The sequence below is a fragment of the Danio aesculapii genome, chromosome 13, assembly GCF_903798145.1.
Source record: "Danio aesculapii chromosome 13, fDanAes4.1, whole genome shotgun sequence".
Lineage (NCBI taxonomy): Eukaryota > Metazoa > Chordata > Actinopteri > Cypriniformes > Danionidae > Danio > Danio aesculapii.
Genome location: NC_079447.1, coordinates 9605759 through 9626139, shown reverse-complemented (window position 1 = coordinate 9626139; position 20381 = coordinate 9605759). Strand labels below are relative to the sequence as shown.

General features: G+C 36.3%; 1 protein-coding gene across 1 annotated transcript in view; it reads right to left on the bottom strand.

The window, feature by feature from the left end:
- Positions 1-318: 318 nt before the first annotated feature.
- Positions 319-20381, bottom strand: part of ablim1a (actin binding LIM protein 1a) — a 110324-nt gene continuing 90261 nt past the window's right edge. Inside the window, exons 16-24 of the mRNA XM_056470693.1 lie at positions 20168-20215; positions 8773-8858; positions 8587-8695; positions 6756-6817; positions 5679-5739; positions 5457-5464; positions 5217-5291; positions 4983-5063; positions 319-2828 (exon numbers count right to left, since the gene is read on the bottom strand). Coding sequence (XP_056326668.1) covers positions 2715-2828; positions 4983-5063; positions 5217-5291; positions 5457-5464; positions 5679-5739; positions 6756-6817; positions 8587-8695; positions 8773-8858; positions 20168-20215 — 644 coding nt within the window. The 3' untranslated portion in view covers positions 319-2714. The remainder of the gene's footprint in view (positions 2829-4982; positions 5064-5216; positions 5292-5456; positions 5465-5678; positions 5740-6755; positions 6818-8586; positions 8696-8772; positions 8859-20167; positions 20216-20381) is intronic.

The window sequence follows — 20381 nt, the reverse complement described above, 5'->3', positions numbered from 1 at the left end:
AAGGGACTAAGCTGAAAAGAAAATGAATAAATGAATGAATATAAAATATAAGTGCTATAATAAGTCATAATTATGCTGTTAAATATTTTTTGCTCATATTTTGCTTCTATATTTTCACTGAAGTTATTTGAAATATTAAAGTAAACACTTTACTTGCATTTAATGTGCTTTCTATGTATACAAAATCACTTATGATTTCAATATTTATTTGGATATCCTTTCAATATGCTTGTGTGTCCAAACCATTAAGCACAAAAAGCAGACATGATGTATTTCCCCATCTTTTATTCCAACCTGACACTAACTGATAATGGCAATGTTGTGATCTGAATTCACGTTTTCATTTTGGGCTGACTAATAATTCAGTATTCAGTCAAGTTTACTCAAACACCACGCAATAATACGTCCAATATGATTCATGTGGATGAAATAAAAACAGCTGTAGACTACGAGAGCCCGTTCTCTTGTAATGCCTTTGGTTTTACTGAGAGATCACACATGGAAACATTTCCCTTTTCTCAGAAATACAGTTGAAATACAATAAATTGGCAGTGAGTATCAGCTTTTCAAATAAAAAACCAAGTCAAATGCAGTTTATTTTTTTACCTTAACTTTGTATTCTATTCTTTAAATATACAATAGGGACATCAGCATTGAATCAACAGGTAAAATAGTATCAGAAAGCACAGTCAAGTGTGTCATTTTTGCACCACCAGTAATATTAAAATGAAATGTTACTGCTTTGAGAAGCATAACCAGATCCAGAATGATCATGAAAATGTTTTTGTTGTTGTTGTCCGCTATATTGACACAGAAATGACACACCTGACCTGTAGTTTTACAGATGTTTTGGAGGCTGGTACAGTATAGTAAAGAGTGAATACATGGATATGTGCCAGTATGGATTAAGTCTCTTTGAATGCATTCAAAACTCATAGAAATCCGCACAGTGTAGCATCTACAATCTCTTTCTGAACTGAAAAGTGACGTAAACAGATGAGTCTTTGCTGGAAAAAGGAATTAAATGGATTATGGCTGCAAATATATAAAGGTTTCGATCATCAGACCTGCACTAACATGATTTACAAAGACATAAACGAAGAACAAAGAAGAAAAGGAGGAGAACATTTTTGGAAGACGGAAAAGTAACCCTTTGAAGGGGACCTATAATGCACAAATCACTTTTATAAAGGGTTTAAGCACAGTTCTGTGGTAAGAGTCTCTAATTATAGCCAGCTCATAATGGTAAAAATGTAATAATTTTATTTTATATAATCACACTTGATAAAAACAGTCTGCAGAAACACTTTGATTGACATTCTCCCTTTGTACGTGTCATCAGAGGGTGAAAGCCCCGCCCATTAGTGATGATTAGCATAGACAGCCCTGAGTGAGAAGCAGCCATCTGCCATTATGAGTATTTTACATTTAAGTCAATGCAAAGATGCGATTAGACATCCGGTGTCAATCTACGCAAATGAGGCGGCATGAATTGCACGAATGACACATCTTGAATTTACCGTTTTGACACGCTTAATGCACAAATTGTTTGATTTGGAAAATCTTAACTTTAGCGGACATTCCTGCCATGTTAACCAATCAGGAGCTTGCTCTAGTACAGGTGTGATTACGACGTAGCTCCTGTTGTTGGTGTCCCGAGGGGAAATCGTGCTGCTGGCACGGAACAACAGCTGACGAAACTGGGCTCGGCTCAGTCGGAAGCACCGCTGAAAGCTTCCATCATCCAGGTGTAGAACTCATAGAGCTGGGTGCACCTCGGAAGGACCCAAACCCAACAGCAAACAATTATTCGCCATTTATCAGCCATATCCGCACTCCTACGTCAAGTTGCGGTCGATCTGAAAACCGATCCAATTGGTCCACTGTTTTTATGTTGTTAAATTGAAAAAAAAAAGGACTGGGTGTGTTTATATCACCCCAATATGACTGTCTATACACTATATCTACACACATGTCTGTGCAAAAAGCTTGAAAAGTAGATTTTTCACCATAGGTGCCCTTTAAGGTTGCGTATTATGTCGTGAATATACCCCTGTAATGCATACTACAGTCCTTTTTTTGTCTGGCTTTCTCAGATATCTCACCTGTTCACCAAATTGACTAATTATATCGCTGGGAATGTCTGACACCGGTGCATACATATTGTAATAGACGTGCCAGATACGAAAGCTTGACAGGCGTACCAACAATAACTAAGGAGGGCAGGGCTTAGCGAAGGGTCAGTTTTTAGGATCAAATCCTAAAAGGGGCCATTCCAAAGAGTTATAAAACATTATCTGTGGGGTATTTTAATATTCTTATTATCTAGGGACATCGGATATTTTTCATTTTGTAAAAAGCTGCATAATAGGTCTCCTTTAAAGTGCACTCATGTCTTGGATTAAATTGAACCACTCTAAGCATTTTAGATTTTTTAAATAACCTATGGACAAAAGGTCAATCAGGAGGTTATGATGCATGTTAAAGGGTTAAAGGAACAGAGAGTCGTATAATAAATAAAGTGTTACACATTTTGGAGATGTATAGATGAGTAGGTTGGACCCTCCGTTTGTTCCAGACTGACATCGTATGATAATATTGCAGCATGGGACTTTCTTCTGGCTATAGTTATAGGCGAGAAACACCGGAGGAGGAGTAAACAGCTGTGTGTGATACATCAGGTGAGCGTGTGCAGATGTGCGCAGATTTCCTGCTCAGAAGAGTTTGGCTTTCTTCTTCAGTTCATTGCGTTTCCACAGAGGCAACCTGTTGAATTCCTGAATTTCCATCCCGAAGATTTCAAAGAACACTTCTGGAGACAGGTGGCGCTAGAAATACAGGAGGAAGAAATATTTAAAAGAAGAAAAAAAATATATATATATATTAATCCTCCTGTGACCTGGGCACTATTTTAACAGTAGATTTTTACATTTTGGGGGACAATTTTGACCTGCTAGCTATATAAAAACTTTTTCACACCACAAAAACTACTGGTACACACTGACAGAGACACACACACACACACACACACACACACACACACGCACACACACACACATTTAGATTTTTCTTTTGAGTTTTTCTAAAAACTTTTTTACACTCACGCAGGTACTTTTAGCATTAGAAAATATAGCCTTTACTTTAGTCAAAAACTAGTGTTGCCCTCTGATTAAACATCGATGAAAAACTGCACACTGATGAGGGAAAACCTAGGCATTCACAGAGTTTGTGATGATGATGGGAGTGTTTAATAATGCAATATACACTTATCGGCCACTTTATTAGGTACACCTGTCCAATTGCTCGTTAACGCAAATTTCAAGAGTTCCCACTTAGATATGCTTGAGGTTAATAGTAGGTTTGGAATGCTGTCCTGGAAGAGAACCCCGAGCTCGGAGATAATTGAGCCCAAGGCTCCTGCCTGGTCAATAAGCATATAATGGGGGTCTGAGATCAGGTAGATCTTGAGAGCTCCCCTTAGAAAAGGGAGGAAAAAGAGGAGATAGGGTGGAAGGGGGGATTCTTCCAAAACGAAGATAAGGCAGTAGGGGAAAATTGGTCTATTTATTGTAAGCTTGCATCAATCTGATTGGATTATTACTGATTACAGATGAGAATCCAGTCGTGCTCAATCATATCACGTGCTCCTCTCAAAATTAGTTTATGAAACTTCACTTCTAATCAGCCAATCACAAGGCAGCAACTCACTGCATTTAGGCATGTAGACATGGTCAAGACGATCTGCTGCACTTCAAACCGAGCATCAGAATGGGGAACAAAGGTGATTTAAATAACTTTGAATGTGGCATGGTTGTTGGTTCCAGGCTGGTCTGAGTATTTCAGAAACTGCTAATGTACTGGGATTTTCACGCACAACCATCTCTCGGGTTTACAGAGAATGGGCTGAAAAAGGGAAAATATCCAGTGAGCGGCAGTTCTGTGGGCGCAAATGCCTTGTTGATACCAGAGGTCAGAGGAGAATGGCCAGACTGGTTCCAGCTGATAAAACGACAACAGTAACTCAAAAAAACACTCGTTACAACCGAGGTATGCAACCTAGCATCTCTGAAAACACAACATGTCTAACCTTGAGGCAGATGGGCTACAACAGCAGAAGACCACACCGGGTGCCACTCCTGTCAGCTAAGAACAGGAAACTGAGACTATAATATGCACAGGCTCACCAAAATCATCTCAGACTGCTTACTTGAACATAAAATGAGTTCCCAGTACTCAAATGGCCTTTACAGTCACCAGAACTCAATCCAATAGAGCACCTTTGGGATCTGGTGGAACGGGAGATTCACATCATGGATGTGCAGCCAACAAATCTCCAGCAACTGCATGATACTATCATGTCAATATGGACCAAAATCTCAGGAATATTTCCAGTACCTTGTTGAATGTATGCCTCAAAGAATTAAGGCAGTTCTCAAGGCAAAAGGGGGTCCAATCCGGGACTAGTAAGGTGTACCTAATAAAATGGCCGTTGAGTGAAGATTTTAAAATAGATTGATATTGAAACGCTTGAAAAGGTGGGTACGTTTTGACACAAAGTCAATTCTAAGACAACAGGAGGGTTAAATAAATCATAATATTTGGATTTGTGTTTAAGATTTATTTATTTGAATTGCGTAAAAAATGTCAAGATCATATATTTTTTGACATAAGCCAACAAATTAAAATCATAAATTAAACCGAGAAGTAACAGGCCAAATTTCTGCACTCGATACAAACATATTTTCACAATACATGAATTCAAAAAGCACGAATGCCTTTTGCTGCTTGTTCAAACAACTTATTTAAAATGAGTTGAAACAACAAAAGTGACAATTTTTAGGGGGGCAACTTAATTGTTTTAAGTTTAGTCCATTTAAATTAGTAAAAACGATTAAGTTAACTTAATCGATTTGTGTTGGGAGAACTTAAAGTAATTGTGTGGAACCCAGCCTGTTTTTACAGAGTAAACTGTGAAAAATTACCTCTAGTCGAGTTCTGTCCACATCTCTGGGCAGTTTGGAGCGACTACGGCTGGTTATAATTAGCATTTCATATGGATAAACCTTTAAAAACACGTATAAATCAGTATAAAAATGCTGCATCTGCTCTTTCTAATGTGCGAAATATTATAACTTACATTAAGTTAGTTCCCTATATGCTAATTCAACTCATGAATAATAAATACCATTTAATATCATTTAATAAGTTACACTTGCCTTTGGTTCCAGCATATTCGGCATAGACACTCCTCGGTCCATTCTAGTGGGTGTTCGATGACCGTCATGCATAGGCTAATAATTATAATAATAATAATAAAAAAGGAAGATAGAGAAGCTATTTTAATTGTTTAACTGTCTTTTTCCACTTGAATATTACATATTATATTTAGACTAAGGATGAAATAATTATATATGGGAACACATAAGTGATTAAAAGAGATAATCAAGTCTACATACCTGAAACTCTGTTAGGAAAAAAATAATAACAATATTTTGAGTTATTTTAATTAAAAAAATGATTCAAATAAAATCTCATGCCATATCTAGTTTATGTAAATGATGCTTTATAATACAATGGGAATTTATTTCACAGTGCATATGCCTATATGTGAATATTATAGCTCTCATGTTCATCTGTGTAATTTAAGTTGGATTTAATGAAAAGACAGGTAGACTTACCTCTCATGCCACCACACACGTCCCCATAACTGTTATACTGAGTGAAATCAGTGGACTGAGGCTGCAGCAAAATAAACATTACAACAGGGTGAATGCACTGAAGAATCAGCATTCAGAAACTGCTAGACAAATATTTATAAAGGAAACAGCATGTTTCCCTGAAAAAAAATTTGCTTGCACAAAAATGAAAGAGCATTTACCTTTAAAATTTGTATAAGTAAATAAATAAATAAAATAAATAAGTAAGAAATAAATAATAATTGAATAAATAAGTTTTAAATGTGAAAACTTAAAAAAAAAAAAAAAGTATAATATATGATATTATATAAGTGGCACGGTGGCTCAGTGGTTAGCACTGTCGCCTCACAGCAAGAAGGTCGCTGGTTTGAGTCTCAGTTGCGTCAGTTGGCATTTCTGTGTGGAGTTTGCATGTTCTCCCTGTGTTGGCGTGGGTTTCCTCCTAGTGCTCTAGTTTCCCCACACAAGTCCAAAAACATGGGCTATAGGTGAATTGAATGAACTAAATTGGCCATAGTGTGTGTGAATGAGAGTGTATGGGTGTTTCCCAGTGATAGGTTGCACCTGGAAAGGCATCCGCTGTGTAAAACAGTTTGCATGTTCTCCCTGTGTTGGCGTGGGTTTCCTCCGGGTGCTCTAGTTTCCCCACACAAGTCCAAAAACATGGGCTATAGGTGAATTGAATGAACTAAATTGGCCATAGTGTGTGTGAATGAGAGTGTATGGGTGTTTCCCAGTGATAGGTTGCACCTGGAAAGGCATCCGCTGTGTAAAACAGTTTGCATGTTCTCCCCGTGTTCATGTGGGTTTCCTCCAGGTGCTCCAGTTTCCCCCACAGTCCAAAGACATGCACTATAGTTGAATTGAATAAGCTAAATTGGCCGTAGTGTATGAGTGTGTATGGATGTTTCCCAGTACTGGGTTGCAGCTGGAAGGGCGTCCGCTGTGTAAAACTTATGCTGGATAAGTTGGCGGTTAATTATGCTGTGGCGACCCCTGATGAATGAAGGGACTAAGCCAAATGAAAATTAATAAATGATATTATGTAATGATTCTTACACGGTGCAGTCCATTTCGCCCATATCCAGGCAATGAACCGGTTTTAGATGGTGAACTTTGATCTGCAAAATAAGAACATTTTTAATACACATCCACTATGAAAAAAAATACATTTTTAAAATATTGTATTTATTTATACTGTAATAAAATTATATACACAAATATTATTATTATCATAAATGGTTTTAAATTATATATTTATTATGATTTTTTTTACTAGTTTCTCTGGATTTATGACTTGTTTTGTGTTTGAGTAAAACATGATTTTAGATTTGTTCTGTAAAATACTCAGGATTTTTCTTCCAAATAAAAAAATATTTATTATTTTAAGCATTTTTTAGTAAAAAAAAAAAAAAGAAAGAAAAAAAGTTTTTCTGTGTTTTTAGAAATGTGTTAGGAAATAAATTTTTCTTAAATTATAATAATCCCGATTTTCAATCACAACTAATGCATACGTTTGCTATTCTGATCATTTGTTATTGTCCAGACAATACTTTTATATTAAATTTGGAAGACATTTTAAGACTTTAAGAAGATAAAAAAGGATAGCATTAACGTTTTACTCAAACCCATAGATTAAAAAATCATGTAGATCCACAGAAATAGTTTTCCAGTTGTCTTTTATTTTTTTCTATAGCTGAACATTTGCTAGAGAATAAGCAGCTTAAATAACATACAGTTGAAGTCAGAATGAATTGCCCTCCTGTGAATTATTTATTTTCTTTTTCCAATATTTCTCAAATTATGTTAAACAGGAATTTTTCACAGTATTTGCTATAATATTTTTTCTTCTGTAGAAAGTCTTATTTGTTTCATTTCAGCTAGAAAGTAGTTTTAAAATGTATTTATTTTTTATAGTCTACAGAACAAACCATCGTTATACAATAAATTGCCTAATTACCCTAACCTGCCTAGTTAACCTAATTAACCTAGTTAAGCCTTTAAATGTCACTTTGTGAAGTTTATTTATAAACTAATTTCTAGAGGATCACATGCTTATCATTGCTTGCAGCCGGTCCCGCATTATCTAATTTATGATTCCCCAATCAGGCGATTCCTAAGCCACTATAAATACTCTAAGTTCCATGTGACCGCCATCTTCATTTTGAAGAATCCCCCCTTCCACCCCTACTCCTCCTCCTTTCCTAGATGGGTGGCACGGTGGCCCAGTGGTTAGCTCTGTTGCCTCACAGCAAGAACGTCACTGGTTCTAGTCCTTACCAAGCCAGCTGACGTTTCTGTGCAGAGTTTACACGTTTTCCCCATGCTCACGTAGCTTTCCCTGGGGTTCACCGGTTTCCGCCCACCATCCAAAAACATGCATTGACTAATCCAAATCAGCACCATAGACATGCTCATGGTAAGTAGTTATCTCTTAAGAGCAATCACTATCTGTTCATTAGCCACTACAGCAGGGGAGTTCTTGAGATCTACCTGAGCTCAAACTCCCCTCTTGCCTTGCAAACGGGAGGGAGCCACGAGCTCCGGGATCTTATGAGCTCAGGGTTCTCTCCCGGGACGGCATGCCAAACAAGGTTTATAATCAATCACAATCTAAGACTCTTGAAAAGCTGTATAGAAGTGTCTTGAAAAATATCTAGTCAAATATTATTTACTGTCATCATGGCAAAGATAAAATAAATCAGTTATTAGAAATGAGTTATTAAAACTATTTTGTTTAGAAATTCTTTTAAAAATATATTTAAGTTAAACAGAAATTGGGGAAAACTATACAGGGGGGCTAATCATTCAATAATTCTGACCTCAACTGTAAGTAGAGAATCAGCAGATGAGCATCTGGTGTGTAATGTATTGTACTGAGGTGCATTACTGCTTCCGTGTTCGTAGCGTTGTGCTGACAGACTCCTTGCATGACGCTCTCGGATCTTCTCCTTCTCCATCTCCTCTTTCAGGATCATTTTCCCTAAACCAGACTGAATCTGGAGGCAGAAACATGAAGCATTTATATAGGAATACAACTCAACCTCATATTGCATATTGCTGCACTGTTTCTGACCTTGTTGAGATGTTCCTCCTGAATCTGCCTGCGTTTCTGGATCTCCTCCTCATCCTCTTCTTTCGACCTTCTTCTCCCATCTGTTCCTAAATAACAAAATAGCCCACTTTTACACACACAAGCCTCTGTAATACAACAATGGAGGGAACAGCTAAGGCAAATGAAAAATACACTATTTTTTTCCTATATACTAACACCTATAGAAGTACTGAAATGACATGAAACTTGAGTATTATGTCGATTACACACAGAGACATGGACAGAAAGACGACACAAATGTTTGAAGTCAATCTCAGTTTTTGCCCATCACAAGTATGCAGTATATATGTTCTTAAAACATTGCACGAACTTTACTCTTATGTTTTTTTAAACGTTTAGTCATTTAGCAGTCACTTTTATGCAAAGCAGCTTTTAGTGAGGATAAACAAGCACTTTAAATCATAGGAGAGTTGCAATATATACAGTGCATCCAGAAAGTATTGATAACGCTTCACTTTTTCCACATTTTTTAATGTTACAGCCTTATTACAAAATGGATTAAATTCATTTATTTCCTCAACATTCTACACACAATACCCCATAATGACAATGTGAAAAAAAGATTTTTTAAATTGCTGCAAATTTCATTCGTTCATTCATTCATTCATTCATTTTCTTTTCGGCTTAGTCCCTTTTGTTGCAAATTTATTAAAAAATAAAAAACCTGAAAAATCACATGTACACCAGTATTCAGAGCCTTTACTCAATACTTTGTTGATGCACATTTGGCAGCAATTACAGCCTCAAGTCTGTTTGAATATGATGCCACAAGCTTGGAACACCTGTCTTTGGGAATTTTTGCCCATTCCTCTTTGCAGTACCTCTCAAGCTCCATCAGGTTGGATGGGAAGCGACGGTGTACAGCCATTTTCAGATCTCTCCAGAGATCTTCAATAGGATTTGGTTTTGGGCTCTGGCTGGGCCACTCAAGGACATTCACTGAGTTGTTGTGAAGCCACTCCATTGATATTTTGGCGATGTGCTTTGGGTCATTGTTCTGCTGGAAGATGAACCGTCGGCCCAGTCTGAGGTCAAGAGCACTGTAAAGCAGGTTTTCATTCTGGATGTCTCTGTACATTGGTGCATTTATCTTTCCCTCTATCCTGACAATCCTGTCTCGGAGGTCTACAGACACTTGCTTTGTCTTCATGCTTGGTTTGTGCTTTGACATGCACTGTCAACCCTGGGACTTTATATAGACAGGTGTATGCTTTTTCAAATTATGTCCAATCAACTGAATTTACCACAGGTGAACTCCAATTAAACTGCTGAAACATCTCGAGGATAATAAGTGGAAACAGAATGTACCTGAGTTCAATTTAGAGCTTCATGGCAAAGGCTGTGAATACTTCCATACATGTGATTTTTCAGCTTTTTTATTTTTCATAAATTTGCAACAATTTCGAAAAAAAAAATTCTCATTATCATTATGGAGTATTGTGTGTAGAATGTTGAGGAAATAAATGAATCGAGTCCATTTTGGAATAAGGCTGTAACATAAAAAAATGTGAAGCGCTATTAATACTTTTTCGGACTCACTATACATTCTTTGACAAGTCTAAGCATTTATATAAAGTTTTAAAGAAAGCTTTTTTCAGAATGCTCTCAGGATGTTCAGAGTATCATAAGTAAATGTGCTTCTTGACGTTTCTAAACTAAAAAACTTACTAGCCATTTATTTTCTTTTTTTTTAAATAAAAGCTATTTCTACACCAAGAGCATATTAAAGGTGCAGTAGGTGATCTGCCAAAATGCTATCCATTAGCATAAAAGCTTTGAAAACACAGTCCCTGCAAAGCCATGTCTCCTAAAACACGAATGCTCACCATAAAGATGACAGCAGACAATCCACTAAATCACCGGTGTCAAACCCGCATCTTTGCAAAATTTAGCTTTAACCTTAATTAAACACACCTGATCAAAATAATTAAGTCCTATAGGCTTGTTTTAAACCTCCAGGTTAAGCTGCGGTCACACTGGACTTTTCTCCCCATAGACTTCCATTCATACGCACGCGAATGCGTCAGACCGGTCACGCAAGGTCGTGTGACAAGTTTCGCAGTTCACTGCATTGCAAAGTTCAAGCTTGGTGAACTCTCACCTGCGAAATCGCATCACTTGACTGCATGAGACCAATCGAAGATCAAAACATGACCTCTCTGGACAGGAATTCAAAATATGGACCAATCGCTCGCTTTTTTTAATGTCTAATAATCTTGTTTAATACCGCCCCTTTTCGCAGGGCCGTACGACAGAATTTCGCAAACTCAAACTCTAGTGTGACCGCAACTTTAGTGTGTTGAAGCAGGGCTGGAACTAAACTGTGCAGGGCTGCCTTTGACACCCGTTTTAGTTGTGTAGCTATATTTTATGCATGCAAGGATCACTGGTCTCACTCTCACGCGCTTTGTCCCAAAGCGACTATGGTGGTTGGCCGGCAGGGTGCAGGACTATACCATACTTATATGCTATTTCAGACTGAATATTGAAACATGGTAAACAATATAGGGAGCGTGTCTCATGTTGTCATTGTTCAAAAATGAACCAATGTGAATATAAAACCAACTTCACCTCAGTAAAGCAGGCTAGGCAGAATAGCGCTATTTACTGATGTTTAGTTGTTAAACTAAATAAAAATATACATTATCGATGCTGTAAAAGGTCCCCTATGAAATTGAAAACAGTCACATAAAGCTTTCGCCGGAAGATTTCAGTGGCTGAACAACACTTCTGTGCATAAAACCCATTCATAAAACAACACAATCTACATCAGCTTTGCGTGACTAAAATACTTTTAAAACAGAACATTACCTGTCTAAAAGAAATACTTCAGCCATGGTGTCGTCATCCTCCAGCGTGCAAAAGTAACTCCAATATTGATTCAGAACTTCAAAAAGTTTTGATTCAGCATTTGTTTTCACAGCTGTTACTCTCTTGTGTGCACGTGAACACGCGTGCACATGCAAACGGCAGATCTGTCAGCGTGAAAAGAGATGCACAGATGTACAAATCTACATTTGCTGACAGACAGTTTGGGCTACTTATCAGAATTATGGGAATTATCGGCTCGACGATTTTTAATTGGATGAACATTTTTTAGTCTTATGCCTTACCCAGAATATAAAAATACATATAAATACATGTAGATCACTTAATTTAATCATTACTATTGGAACGTGAAGAGACTTTTAACCAGCACAACAAAAGATGTTTCTGAAGACAATCACCTACTGCAGCTTTAAAAGCATTTTCCTGCATCTACACAAATGTGTTAATAAATCAGCTTTATCCTTAGAAAAGAGTTATAGTTCACCTAAAAATGAAAACTGTCATTTCAGACCCATACTACCTCAAAACACGTCAAACAAAGTCCAGTAATGTTAATTAAAAAACATGAAAGACTGAGCAAATTATATATATTTTTTGTAAACTGTCCATTTAAAGGGATAGTTCACCTCAAGATGAAAATGTACTCACCGTTTCAAACCTCTGAATGTTGGTCCTCATTGACTTCCATTGTAGGGCAAAAATATTAAGAACCAATAACAGTTTGGCTACTTGTGTTCTTCAAAATAGCTTCTTTTGTGTTGATCAGAGGAAAGAAACTCAAAAATTGAGGGTGAGTAAATTAAGAGTTTAGATGCAAAAACCTCTAAAAGCTGTCTGAAATTTTCTTCTAAAATGAGCATTTTTTTCGGCCTCATGTGTATGATTAGTGTTTTCACTTTAAAAACAATGAAAAGAACTTATTTGTCTCTATAAAAGTATAATTACTGAGCGTAAACACAGGAGTCTGAGAAAAAGGCTAATTTTAGAAGAAAATATCCAATGGCATTTTGCAGGTTTTTGCATCTAAACTCTTTAAATGAATTTTCATTTTTGGTTGACCTGTCCCTTTAACGCAGAGGCATCGAAACAGATGCATCATGGGTGACCACAGTACCTAGGGCAGCGTGAAAGTTGGGGAAGGACCAGCAGTCTGTCTCTATCTTTGTAGGGTAGTCTGGACCAGGAGCGAACGCTGAGGGGAATTTGGCCGATTTGATGATGTCATCAGCGGACTTGCTCTGGGCTGCAAAAGCAGCTGAATCTAGATCAATACATTGGTGGAGCTGGACATCAGTGTGGCTAGACCAACATCTAACCATCTCATAATCCACATAGTAGAAAAGCACAATATCGAAAATGTTTGCTATTGGAGACTATCGGTAGCCTGCTTGCATGCTGAGCATGCATAGCTTTAATCAGAAAACACTCAAAATAGGCCATGCAGTATTCGAACAAACCATCACTGGCTTCAAAACACAGTGAATGAGTGTTATTACTGGATCTGATTGCCTGAATCCAGCTACAGATGGACTATGACAACATTAAAGGGGTCATATCATGAAGAATTACATTTCTTTTTTGAGGGAAACTAATTTAATGTAACATTAAATCATAAAGAAAGAGGGGGAAAACCTTCATGTCAGCTGCTGATTAGCTGCCTATATTCTGCAAAAACAACCGGCTGGAAGTACATTATCCCACTTATTACACTTACGTCAACTTTCTATAAAACTGAACAATTTGACACACAACACTGATCGGAGATTATGTTTACACGACAACAATGTAGCCAAAATTGGAAAGGTTTTTCCTAACATTTAAAAAAGTTTCAACACATCCACAACGTTTTCAAAACAATCCGCTTTTACACATCTGTGAATATGACCAAACATGCTGTATTATGTACATTCCTGGCCAGTATTAACTATCCCTAATCTAAATCTAACCCTAACCCCTAATAGTAAACAGTACCAGTATAAGTGCTGTCAGCAGTTCAGCGCTGGTGTGTATGTAGAATATGTCATGTGTAAAGATGCGTCTCTACTATTGGTTTCCTGGTAGCAAAGAATTCTGGCCCAGATTAAGCATAAATCTGGCACAGCAGGCATTCATCAGGCACTGGCAGTATGTACAGTACAGTATGTGGCCCAAACATGGCCCTGGTTTGGCAGAGATGGCCCCATCTTTAAGGCAGCACACAATACTTGGGCCAGATGTAAAACGTAGTATTTGGCCCAGATTTGAATAATTAATATGTGGGCCATGTAAGTTTGGCCTAACTTGACCCATATTTAAAATACATTTGTATTATTTTCAAATGAAGAAAAAAAAAATCTACCAATCAGGTTGCTTCGGGAAAAAAGCACACCCATAGCATGCCTAAAGCTCAATGATTCATGGGTTTATCAATTTCATTGCAGTCGTGACACACCAACATATCTGGCCCAGTTCAGGCTCAGTTATGGGTTATTAACTTGGCCCAAATATGGTCTATGTTTGGCCCTTGTCTGGAAGCCAGAGTTGGTCCAGTCATGTACCGTAATTCACTGCGGCATGTGGGCCAAGCAAAAGCTGATTGTGTGGATCACAGCTGGGCCAGAGATATTTTGCTATGTGGGTTGTGATTAAATCCACTCTTTGTTGATGAGGCGTTAGCAAATTGAGCAACAACACTACCACCAACTCTGCTATTGTTGTGTATGTTTGTTCGTGTTTACCTGAAAAAACATAGGCTACTAACACTGACCAGTGGCTACTATGCATGCACATGATGTAATTGTTGTCAAAGACTCTTGATTTTGGGTGTTTATATGGACAGGACAACAGTGGCATTTTCTAAAACTTCCACTTTGTAACCCGTTTTCAGATTCATGCATTTTCAGTCACAAAAATATTGTTGTCTTGTAAACAATTAGGCAAAGCATAAAACGTTTCCATTTCCAAAACATTGTCATCATATGCAAGATCTTTAATTAAATATAAAGCTTGCAGAAGGAAAAACGCACTATTCTACCTATATTACTATTCATTCACAAGATGGCGCCAAACAGTCATATTTACTAACGGTCAAGATTCTGAGCATCCGGCTAGTTTCAATACAATACGTTTATCTCCATGACCCCAGAACCCAGACGGTCTCAAAATTATAAATAAGTAGCTATAGTTTAATTTTAATTAGTTATAGACCATTTTAAGCTGACTTCAACAACATAAACATACCAATCTAAGTTGCACATTTCAGTGCACATAATTTTTAAACAGAAAAAAGTTTATATACTATATAACTAAAACGTGTAGATGTGAGCAGGAGAGAGAAATAAATAACTAAGTAAACCAAATAATATGTTTTGACTGAAAAAAAAAAACTGCTTAAACCAGCCTAGTTTTATAGACTATTAAATATATTATTAAATCAGACTGGTTTTAGAGGGGTTTTGGCCATTTCCAGGCTGGTTTCCAGCCTGGTCTTAGCTGGTCAGGCTGGAAACTGACTAGCTAAATCCAGCCAAAACCAGCTTTACCCGCCTGGTTTAAGCTGGACATATAGCTGGTTTTGGCTGGAAATGGCTGTAAACCAGCCTGGAAACGGCCAAAACCCTTCTAAAAACAGTCTGGTCGACCAGCTAAAACCAGCCAAGCAGCTTAGACTGGTTTAAGCTGTTTTTTTTCAGTAGGGGTGTCAAAGAGACTGGATGGAAAATTGTCACCAATATTTTGGCATATATTATATTACAATTTTATGAGTGAACTGCAGTGCAAAAATGCTTTTCTTACTTAGATTTTATGTTTTAATCCAGTCTTAATATATAAAAATAAAATAATAATCTTATGTCAAAAGGAAAAATAAGATTATTTTGTTTACCCAAATGACAAATTACATTGCAATATTTTTTAAGGAAAAACTGACGTAATTTTGTCATATTATTTCTTAAGCAAGACAATATTTGTTGCTTGTCCAAAAAGGCTTCTTGATTTAAGAATTTTTAGATATTTAGACTAGAAACAAGGCAAAAAATCTAAGTAAATAAAGCATTGTTCAAGTAAAATAAACAACTGTATGATATGACCCCATTAAATGTCAATGAATTTAATTATGGAGCTTTTTTTTTTTATTTGTGTCTTGACAAATAAAGTACAAAAGTTGTGTCACTAGTTTATGACATGACATTTCTAGTTTGAAAATAAGTTAGTCGTATTATTCACATTTAACTTAAAAATCTTGCAATTTATTTTTGCAAGTTTTGTTTTTGATGAATATAAATGAGCGCTGATCAGGAGAAGATGCTTTAATGATGGTTGAGCATCTGATCGGTTTATTAATATCTATAAAAAAATGAGCTCAGTTGAGAAGACTTCAAACAATACTTACATGTTAACATTGAGGTGGTGTTAAATGGCACACAAGCAGATATTAATGAGGTGGAGAGACTCACAGTTTCCAAAATAAAAACAAACAAACAAAACACAGGATTATGGTAAAATGACATACAAACATACACAGTCATGGCGTGACATACAAGTACTATACAATTTCTTGACCTTGAAATTATTTTCTCTCAACTGGAATGATTTGCTGATATATTTAAAGGCAATCCAAGCAAACCTGGCTGTTAACTGGCGTTTCATTTTGTTTTTGCATAAATTGTAAGTATTGTTTTGTATATACAGTGCAATATAATGTTTTTAAAGAGCCCCTGTTATGCTTTTTCAGATATTACCTTTCATGTAGTGTGTAATGCAGTTTGTGAATGTAAAAAGTCTGCAAAGTTTTAAAGACCAAAGTGTATGAAAAGATGTTGCTTTCTACACTGCAAAAGCAAATCCACTTTGTACATGCTTCCAAAAATCCAGTTTAAATTAAAATGGTAGTGCAGATGCTGTTGTTAGTGCTTGTTCTGATATGGTAATCAGCATTTGGTTGTGACCAATCACAACAGACTTGGCAAACAGACGAATCAGAGCAGAGCAGGCTCTCTGAAATGTGCAGTTTAGAACACTTAAAAATAACTTTTTTTAGGGGACAACTTATTTGTTTTATATTCAATCCATTTAAATTTATAAAAAATAATAACCCAACATTTTTACAGTGAAATACCAGAGGTTTGATTTATACAATTTGTGTAGAAACCTTCCTAAAAGTGAATATACAGAATCAATTTAACTGTATTTATTAATTATGGCTCATATGATGATTTAGTTTTATGCGTACAAACACAAGACCCCAGATCCTTAAAGGGATAGTTCACCCAAAATTGAACATATTGTTGTAATTTGCTTAGTCTTATGGCTCGTTTCCACTGATTGGTACAGAACGGTACGATTCGGGTCGGTACGGGTCACCTTTATCAGGCTTGCGTTTCCACTGTTTTGTATGACACAGTTTCAGTCGACATCATTTTTGCTCGAGAAAATGTCTACAGTAGCTGTACTTCTCACAAAACAGATGCTTTATACACATATATACTTGTGTAGAAATGTTTATCACTAACTTTTCAATGAACATGAGTTGATTATAACTGCAGATCAATGACAGTGCGAAATAGCCTACTGTAACGTCTATAATTATATTTAATAAATAAATAAATAAATAAATAAATGCAACATATATGAACACATACAGACCATTACAGTCGCTGATATATGACCAACTTTAGAAGAACTACACACAGCAGACATTTAGTTCTTATTTAGGTTCAAAAACAACACAAAATATAGCCCACAGTCAGTGCAAACCTCTCATCTGTGTCTGTAATCTTCCATTCTGTGTCTCCATCATTCCTAGTTCATATTAGTCCAAAAGGTGATAATAATAATAGTCAAACATGGCCTTTTGTTCATGTTTGCTGAGAAATAATGTGCTCCTTTTTTCCGGCTTCTTTGTTTTTTCACGCTTCACTCTCGCGTTTGTCAGCTTCTGACAGGATCGGGTTTCAAAAGCACGTCAATAATCAAGCGCACGTTATTATCATCAGCTCAAGAAGTTTGTTATTTCAGATATAGACGCGCGGCAAAAGCAGACAAGAAAGCAAAACCGCTCGCTCTTCAGACTGGCTTGTAAAAACGAAGGGGCACAGGGTAAATCTGCTCTTCTTTTTGGCTTTGTGACGATGACAAGGTTTGTTTGAGCCCGGATCGACCATGGTTCGTTATTATATGTATATGTAATTCCGCTGTAATCTCTCGGCTGTGTATTTCAAACATGGCAGGTTTTTTGTTTTCATTCTGGCTTGTTGCGTAAGCGAATGAGGTATCTCTGTAAACCAATAGCGTTCAGCTGGTCTAGCTCCGCCTTTTGATACCCTTTCTCGTGTTTGGTACCCTTTCGAAACGGTGCCGAAAAAGTAGTACGGTACGGTTCGGTATGCTTTTTGACAGTGAAAACGGCCATAAAAGCGTACCAAACCGAACCGTACCATACTGTACCACTCAGTGAAATCGGGCCATTATCTTGTCACCAGAGCTGGGTGTAACGTGTTCAACAGTAACGCATTACTGTAATCTAATTACATTTTTGAGGAACGCAGTAATGTAACGAATGACATTTTACATGAACTGTAAATAATTTGATTACAGTTACTAAAGTCAATGTTATTGCGTTACATTACAAATATAATATTTAGATGAAAAAAAAAACACTTCTTTTAAATCAAGTTTTCCACTGCAGCGTCAGTTAATATACATGCACTTTTAAATAGCTGGAAAATTGCTGAAATAGCTGCTGTCGAGAGCAGCTGCTGCTTCAAGTGGAAATACAGACATTACTTTGATTTCATTGAGCGTAAAAACTAAAATATTGTTGTGAAATTCAGTCTATGTCCAGTCTCTAAAGAACTTTCCACTGCTTTTAACTCAACCAGCAACTTGTTCAAGCATTTGAACAGAAAGCATTCTACGCCAATACTCTTCACCAATGAGGACACCGGCGCCCAGAAACACAGCAGCCCAATTCAGCCTAAACAGGCTAAATTGGATTTTGTGCAGGATCGGGAGTGAAGGTATCTTCTGAATGTGAAGAGAAGTGTAGCTGCTTATGGGGCCGTTCACATATCGTAACTTTTGTGTGTGTGCACATATTGGGAGCATTTCCCAAGTGCACGAACTGACCAATCAGCTTCATACTTTGTAAGGAATACACACATTTCGGTAGACTAATTACCTCAGACAAACACTGAACACTGCAGTGCTTTTTCATACTAAGGATGTCAGTGGTTACAGGTATCCAGTTTTCTCCATGTCCTTCTTGTGTTAAAAAAAAAAAAAAGCTGGTTTTGAACAAGTGAATGATGAGAGAATTTTAAGTTTTGGGTGAACTATCTCTTTAGCTCTTTTGAATAAGTCAAGCTGCTGTGATCAACCCATTGTAATGTTTTTCAGTGAATATTAAATAACTGATAGAGCTGCAGTATATTTAGTATTTTTATAGGTATATTTTATATGTTTTAAAAGTAACTTCATAGTAAAGCAATTAGTAATCTGATTACTTTTCACATAAATTGGTAATGTAATCAGAAAACCCAACACTGCTGGTCACAAACTTGTTTGAGTTTCTTTTTTCCCGAAGAATGCTTGAAACTGGTAACCATTGATTTCCATAGTATTTCTACTATGGTTGCCAATGTTTATCATTTTCTAATATTCTTCAAAATATCCTCTTTTGTGTTCAACCGAAAAAAGAAACTCAAACAGGTTTGAAACAACTTGAAGGTGTGTGAATTGTTAGTAACTTTTCTTCACTACCTCGTTTCAGAAACTGAGAAAAGAACGAATGCTCCAAATATGAGAAAATGAAAGTGTTTTTTTAACCTTCAGACTGATGTAAATCTACAGTGTGATACTCCAAAATGAAATTAGGAATGTTTAAAATAGCATTATATGGGCACTTTAATTTTTTGCATTAATAAAACTGTAGTGATTTAAATGCAATCAATAAAGTACTAAATGTAAGCAAACATTTTACAAAGTCTGCACAATGCATTACTTAAAACAGTGATTTCCAAGCAAAGGTGCTCATTTGTAATCGTTTTATTAAAATTAGAAAAAATTACAGTGCATTTGCTTTTGTGTGGTTTTTCAAAACTTGACAAATCTATGGCATTTCAATTTTACCGTAAAAATGTGCCAATTACTTTTTTAATTTCTAATTTAATTTCTAATTTTATTTTTTATTTATCAAATCGAGAGCATTTTCAATGGTGACATATCTAAATAAGTGTGTGAGTGGTTTTAAGTGGGAAAATGCACAAAATGAACTCTGAAATCTAAATGTAATGCTACAAAATTCAACATTTTGTTGCTGTAATAGTTTAGTTTAAATCTGCATGTTCACAATCATGGGAATTTGTGTTCATTTTGTCCCTGTTATTTTTTTTAACACCGTCTGAAACAATATAACGAATTGGTAATATGACAACACTGCTTTAGTGCACAGTACGGTATAAACCAACAGGTGTGTGTTCAATTCTAACATCTAAACATTCCATGTAAAAGTTAAACTTCAAAACCTCAAAGATTCTGACTGTGACTTTACCATGCTGTTTGTAGATCGGGGGCTTCCTGTAGATGTTCATTCCTTGATCTGAAAAAAAAAAGGAAAAATACGATGGATTAATTTTAGTTCTTTTAGAGATATTTGGTTTTAAAGTCTGTGTGAAATCAAATTTTAAATTTATTTTGCTAGTGCACATTGTTAATTTTTAGGTAAACAACTAATTAGTCTTCAATTATTATCTTCAATTAAATTT